The sequence below is a fragment of the Arachis hypogaea genome, chromosome 20 (assembly GCF_003086295.3).
Source record: "Arachis hypogaea cultivar Tifrunner chromosome 20, arahy.Tifrunner.gnm2.J5K5, whole genome shotgun sequence".
NCBI lineage: Eukaryota > Viridiplantae > Streptophyta > Magnoliopsida > Fabales > Fabaceae > Arachis > Arachis hypogaea.
This window is the reverse complement of record NC_092055.1, coordinates 23,068,621-23,076,032: the sequence shown is the minus strand read 5'-3', so window position 1 is coordinate 23,076,032 and position 7,412 is coordinate 23,068,621. Positions and strand designations below refer to the sequence as shown.

Here is a 7,412-nt window from a genome sequence, read left to right as displayed (position 1 = left end):
CTCATACTCTGATTCTACTAAAAACCTGCTTAATACCCTTGCTAACTTAAGCATCAAAGTCCCTTGCAGGTACCCCCCACCCTCTGGTGACGAAGGATCAGCAGTGCAGCCAGTCCAACAAGTCAGACACGACAGCTCCGGCCGCCACCCACCAGCTGGACACGTTAGCACCGACCAGCACAGACGATCTCGTCCGAGATCGACCTACAGTTTCAGGTAACCCTCTGAACATTGGCGCCGTTGCCGGGGAACTTGGAAGTCATCCCATCACCATGGCGGACGATCATGACAATGACCACGATTCGGATCTAGAGGATAGAACACCGCAACAAATGCAGACACTACGCTAAAAGATACTCCGGAATCCAACGGGGATAAAAACTCATCAAATCCGGGAGTGATGGAAGCGCTTCAAGATCATTTAAAGCAACTTGAAAAAGAAACCCAGCACCAACGAGAAATTGGGAAGGATCTACAAAGAGAGGTAAGGTGACGTCGAGACTTAGAAGATAAACTTCTAAAACTCGAAGCTGATCTCAAAGCAAAAGCTACTCGGACCACCCCTGAGGACAACTCATGCAAAGATCAAGATCCATTCACTAGGGAAATCATGAAGACCAAAATTTCTAAGGACTTTAAACTTCCAGATATGACTTTGTACGATGGCACTACAGATCCCAACCACCACCTCAGCAACTTCAGAAGTAGGATGTACCTCACCGACACCTCAGATGCAGTTTGCGGCAAAGCTTTTCCAACAACTCTCACGAAGACAACAATCAGATGGTTCGATAACCTACCTCCGAAGTCCATCTCAAGCTTTGATGACCTAGCCAAAAAATTTCTAGCCAGATTCTCCATCCAAAAAGACAAGGCTAAGTACGCCCCCAGTCTACTAGGAATCTAGCAAGGAGATCGGAAAAGTCTTCGCAACTACATGGAAAGATTCAACAAAACATGCCTAAACATACAAAGCTTGCCAACAGAGGTCGCCATCATGGGCCTCATCAATGGCCTACGAGAGGGACCTTTTAGCCAATCTATATCAAAGAAATACCCCACATCTCTGGACAAAGTGCAAGAACGAGCGGAGAAATACATTAACATGGAAGAAAATTCTCGACTAGGAGAAACCTCAAAATCCGGATTCACCTACCGGGATAAAGATAAAGAGTCCAAAAAGAAGGAAGATCGACAAGAAAAAAAAATTAAAAAATATCATAATTACACCCCCTTCGGGTGTCTCTTGTGGATGTGTACAAGGAAGTCTGCCACACAGAAAAAATACCCCAGCTCGACCACTCAAAGGCAAAAGAGGAGGAGGAAACCGAAACGAGTATTGTGAATACCATCGTGTCCGTGGACATTCCACCAACGAATGCTTCGATATAAAAAATGTCATAGAAAAGTTAGTAAGAAAAGGAAAACTAGATCGGTATTTGGCCACCCGAGACGATGAGCAAAGAAAAAGGAGGAGGGACGAGGAGGTCGGACGAACCGAGCGATCACCTCGTACGCCAGAAAGACATGTTCATATGATACACAAAGGATTTGTAGGAGGAGGAATCTCCAAGTCATCCCGCAAAAGATATCTCAAAGAAGTATATCATGTCGAAGGAAAGGAGGAAGCGCCCGACATCCCTGCAATCACGTTCACCAAAGAAGACGTATCCGGTATCATCTCAGGACACGACGATCCCATGGTCATCACCATCATACTGGAAAATGCCAATCTCCACCGCACATTAATAGACCAAGGGAGCTCCGCCGACATCTTATTCAAAATTGCCTTCGATAAGCTCGGCTTAGAAGAAAAAGAGCTTAGAGCATACCCGAACAGCCTGTTCGGACTGGGAGATACCCCAGTACAACCACTTTGATACATCTCACTACACACAACGTTTGGAAAAGGAAACCAATCCAGAACTCTCAAAATAGACTACATCGTGGTCAACGTGAGTTCAGCCTATAATACCTTAATAGGTCGAACAACATTGAATCAACTCGGCGCAATAGTCTCAACTCCACATCTATGCATGAAATTCCCAACTACAGAAGGGATAGCTACAGTAAAAGCAGATCAAAAGATGGCGCGCCACTGTTATAACGAAAGTCTAAATCTCAGAGACGGAAGAGAAGAATTCCATACAATTGAGCTTGGTGGAGTTCAGAGACGAGAAGAACTCCGTCCACAACCCGAAGGTGAAGTAGAGAAAGTTCAGATCGGAGACACCTCGGACAAAACAACCAATATTGGCACGACTCTAAAAGAAGACATAGAAGAAACACTCGTACAATTTTTACGAGATAATGTCGACCTCTTTGCGTGGAAGGCTGCAGACATGCCAGGCATAGACCCCGAGTTAATGTGTCATAAGCTAGCAGTCTGCCCTGGATCTCGGCCAGTACAACAGAGGCGTAGAAAGCTCGGACCCGAAAGATCCCAAGCTGTGGAAGAGCAGGTACAAGCTCTACTGGAGACAGGATTCATAAGAGAAGTCAAGTACCCACTGTGATTAGCTAATGTCGCCTTGGTGAAAAAATCAAACGGGAAGTGGCGAATGTGCACCGACTATACAGATCTCAACAAAGCCTGCCCAAAAGACCCTTATCCACTCCCAAGCATCGACGCTCTGGTAGATGCCTCCTTCGGATATAAATACCTCTCGTTTATGGATGCATATTCCGGATACAATCAAATTCCCATGTATCCACCAGATCAAGAAAAGACCTCGTTTTTAACACCAAAAGCAAATTACTGCTACAATGTGATGCCTTTTGGTCTCAAGAACGCGGGAGCTACTTATCAAAGGCTAATGAATAAAGTCTTTTCAGATCATATCAGAAAAATCATGGAAGTCTACGTAGACGACATATTGATAAAGACACAAAGCAAAGAGACATTATTGTCCGACCTGGCCCAAGTGTTCGACACTATAAGGAAGCATGGCATGTGACTCAATCCTGCAAAATGAACTTTTGCAGTATAAGCAAGCAAATTCTTAGGTTTTATGCTCACACAAAGAGGAATTGAGGAAAATCCGGATAAATGCCAGGCCATACTCAACATGAAGAGCCCAACTTGTGTCAAAGAGGTACAACAACTCAACGGGAGATTGGCAGCCTTATCCAGATTTCTAGCGGAATCAGCGATAAGATCTCTCCCCTTCTATGCTACTCTAAGGAAAGGAAAGAAGTTTGAATGGACAATGGAGTGCGAGCAAGTCTTCCAAGATTTCAAAAGATTTTTAGGACGGCCACCTATCCTATCTCGGCCACGAGAAGGAGAACCACTCATATTATACCTCGCGGTAGGAAGTCGAGTAGTAGCCTCAGCACTCGTTCGAGAAGAGAATAGTGGGCAACAACCCGTATACTTTATCAGTAAAGCATTACAAGGATCCGAGCTGAACTACCAAAAAATAGAAAAGTTTGCCTATGCTCTCATATAGGGGTGGCAAACGGGCCTTAATCCGCCGGGCCGCCCCACGTTACCCGCCAAAAAAGGCGTGTTGGGCTGGAAATTTGGGACCGCCGAAAGACAAAACCCCGTCTAACCCAAACCGTTTAAATCGTGGGCTTTGGCGGGGCGGGGCAGGCTTCCCCGGCGGGCTGATGCTTTTTTTTTTTTGGCTGAAGTGCTGAACCCATGAACCCAGACCCAGAACCCATGAACCCACCCACCCCTACCCGGCCCGACCCAATCCCCATTCCCCATATCCCCAGTGAAACGGCCGAAACCCTAATGGCCTAATGAATCCCCAAGAGCCAAGACCTAATCCCTAATTCCAGATTTGCAACTTCCTCACTCGTCAGTTCCTCGTCAATACTCAGTCATCTCCAGTCTCCTCGACGGCTCTCAGCCTCTCACTCGGTTCCTCAGTTCCTCAGTTCCTGCGTTCCTTACCGTCAATTCCTCAGTTCCTTATCGTCACTCTCAGTCTCTCACTCGGTCATCCTCATCTCCTCACTGTCACCCTTAGTCTCTCACTTCCATCGTCCATCGACCTCAGCTCGAACTTCAGAGTTCCGTCCTCACCACTGACGGTCACTGAGTCGGAGTCAGTTTCCTCACCGTCGATCTTCGGTCGTCGTGGCCTACTGGGTTATAGCCGCCGCTGCTACTCCATTTGGCCATCGTCACTGCTACCTGCTAGTCTCGGTCCTGGGCTCCTGGGTCTTGTCCTCTGACTCTGCTGGTCTCGCTCTCCGTCACGGTTGCTCCTCGCCTCCTTTGTGGCTCTGTCCTAGTCCTCGTCTCCTCTGGTAAGTTTTCTGGCTTAGGGTTTGAGATTCATCGATTTAGGTTTGTTTGTTGTGTTTTGTGCTGTTTGATATAGGTAAATTAGGGTTGATATTTGGTTGAGTTTTGATTATGGTTGATATTTGGTTAAATCTGATTATGGTTGAGTTTTGATGATGGTTGATAATGGTTGATATTTGCCTATTTGGTTAAATCTGATGCAGTCATGCAGATTCATAAATTGTTTCTTATTTTTTGTGTTGTTTGATAATGGTTGAGTTTTGAATATGGTTGATAATGGTTGATATTTGGTTAAATACTTGAATCTGATGCGGATTCAGAAATTGTTTCCTGTTTTTTGTGTTGTTTCATAATGGTTGAGTTTTGATTATGGTTGATATTTGGCTGAATACTTGAATCTGATGCGGATTCAAAAATTGTTTCTTGTTTTTTGTGTTGTTTCATAATGGTTAAGTTTTGATTATGGTTGATAATGGTTGATATTTGGCTGAATACTTGAATCTGATGCGGATTCAGAAATTGTTTGCTATTTTTTGTATGGTTTGCTAATGGTTGAAAAACCTAGTTCATATAAACAATTTACATTTACTTTTATTTCAGGAAATATGAATTCTGAAACTGTGAGTAACCTTATTACTACTGGAGTTGGTTCTGAGGCTGCTCCGGTCGAGGTTGATGAACCTAGTTCGAAAAGGCTGAGACCAGCAACCTCTGATGTTTGGAAATTTTTCAAAAAGCTCGGTCCAGATAAGGATGGAGTAGAACGTGCTGAGTGTAAAGGATGCAAGAAAGTGTTTAAAGTTGGAGGTAAGTGATATGACACTTCTACTATAAAACGGCATCTTGATAGTTGTACTCAAATTAAGCATGAAGATATTGGTCAGGCTATAGCAGAATTGCAACTTAAAATGGGTTCACTTAATATTGATTCAGGAGTGGCTAGAGATATGTTTGCTGGGTATGTAGTTGCTGGGGATAAGCCTTTTAATATGGTTGATGATAGGAGATTTAGAAATTGGGTGAAATATATTAGTCCAACTTTGAAACTTCCTTCTAGGAATACGGTTAAGGCTGACATAGTGAAAGTCCACAAGAGAGAAGCTGCGAAACTTAAAAAAATTTTAGTTTCCATTCCAAATAGAATTTGCTTAACATCTGATCTTTGGACTTCCAGTACCAATGAGGGGTTTATATGTTTGACTGCACATTTTGTTGATGAGAACTGGAAATTACAGAGTAAAATTCTCAATTTTTGTCATATGCCTCCTCCTCACATAGGATTTGAATTGTCTTCTAAAATCTTTACGCTTTTGACTGAGTGAAAAGTTGATAAAAAGATTTTTTCCATTACTTTGGATAATGCTTCTTCTAATGATACTTGTGTTGAACACTTGAAAAGTACTTTGGATGTGCATGGTTCATTGTTGTATGGTGGTGAATTCTTTCATGTTCGTTGCTCTGCTCATATTTTAAATCTTATTGTCCAAGATGGAATGAAAATATGTGGTGATGCAGTGTATAAGATTAGAGAGGGTATTAAGTTTCTGAGAAAATCTGAAAGTCGAATGGTTAAGTTTAAAGAATATTTTGAAGATATTGAGGGACTTGAGTATACGACTGCATTATGTTTAGATGTTCCTACTAGGTGGAATTCACTTTATGCAATGCTTGCAAGTGCTATTCCTTATAAGAAAGCTTTTGAAATGTATAAAGTAAAAGAAGCTGGGTTTAGGGAGTATTGTCCTTCATCAGATGAGTGGAGAAGAACTGAAAAGATATGTGATTTCTTGTTACTATTTTACGAAACTACCAAGTTAATGTCTGGAACTTCTTACCCAACATCCAACTTGTATTTTTTACAAGTTTGGCAAATCCAGCTTATTTTAATGAATAGTTTGAAGAATGATGAAGTGCTTATAAGGAACATGGGAGAAAAAATGATGATTAAGTTCAAGAAATATTGGCAAGAATACAGTGTTGTTCTTGCATTTGGGGCAGTTCTTGATCCTAGATTTAAACTCAACACTTTGGTTCATTGCTATAATGAGATTGATCATATTAGTGCTAAAGACAAAGTGGAGCATGTGAAGAGTAAGTTATACAAGCTTTTTGAGGTTTATGACCAAAATTCCTCTACGACTGTAGAGAGTTCTTCCCAACTTTCAAGTAATTTTTCTCAAGCAACATCTTCTGCAATTGGAACTCAGCTTATTAAAATTGTTGGTGTAAGTATTTTTATCTACTTGATTATATGTATTTTTTATTTTTCATGCTTTTTGATATATTTATATTGTTTGTAATGCAAAGGATTTGATGTCCCATAATCAAGAAGCTGAAGTGAAAAGTGGAAAGAACCAACTGGATATTTATTTGAGTGAGGCAACATTATTTTGCAATGATGCAATCATTGATGTTTTGCAATGGTGGAAAGACAACCATCATCGTTTTCCAACACTATCACTAATGGCACGAGATTTGTTGAGCATTCCTATTACTTCTATGGCTTCAGAATCTGCATTTAGCATGGGTTCTCATGTTTTGAATAAGTATAGAAGTCGTTTGTTGTCAGATAATGTTGAAGCAGTGATTTGCACCAGAAATTGGATACGTGGATATGATGATTTTGGTATATTATATTTATGACATACATACTTGAGTGATTTTGAACATTATTATGTACTATTTTGCTAATATATTTATTTACTTTTTTCTAGAGGAAGATAAAGATCAGGAAGATATTGCAAAAGGAGAAGGCTATTCTTTAGGAGTTGGTTCCAATGATGTTATTGACTTATATGAAGATGAAGATGAAAATTAAGTGTATTGAATTAAGTTTAATTTGCTTTGAAGACTATTCATAATTATGTTTTTGGACTTTGGATTATATATTTATTTTGTCTATGGGACTATTTATAACTATGACTTGAGTATTTTGGATAATTGGATTATGTTTATTTACTTTGAAGACTATTTATATTTAATATTTGTATTTATATTGATTTAAATAGAAGATATTAGATATGTTCTTATAAAAAAAATAATTAATTAGGCGGGCTTAGCCCGATTTATATTAATTTAAATAGAAGATATTAGATATGTTCTTATAAAAAAAATAATTAATTAGCCCGCCATTAGGCGGGGCGGGCTA

At 40.6% G+C, this 7,412-nt stretch overlaps 1 protein-coding gene across 1 annotated transcript; it reads left to right on the top strand.

The window, feature by feature from the left end:
- Positions 1 to 4,869: 4,869 nt before the first annotated feature.
- Positions 4,870 to 7,082, top strand: LOC112785596 (zinc finger BED domain-containing protein RICESLEEPER 2-like). Its single transcript, XM_025829053.1, has 5 exons — positions 4,870 to 5,071; positions 5,198 to 5,500; positions 5,591 to 6,489; positions 6,572 to 6,890; positions 6,979 to 7,082. Exons 1-5 carry the CDS (start codon positions 4,870 to 4,872, stop codon positions 7,080 to 7,082), a joined length of 1,827 nt encoding a protein of 608 aa, XP_025684838.1.
- Positions 7,083 to 7,412: the final 330 nt, after the last annotated feature.

Coding starts and splice junctions, on each gene's coding strand:
- LOC112785596 (XM_025829053.1), top strand. CDS start 4,870: ATGAATTCTGAAACTGTGAGTAACCTTATTACTACTGGAGTTGGTTCT. Junction 5,501..5,590: donor TGAGAACTGGAAATTACAGA/GTAAAATTCTCA, acceptor CTGAGTGAAAAG/TTGATAAAAAGATTTTTTCC. Junction 6,490..6,571: donor AGCTTATTAAAATTGTTGGT/GTAAGTATTTTT, acceptor TGTAATGCAAAG/GATTTGATGTCCCATAATCA.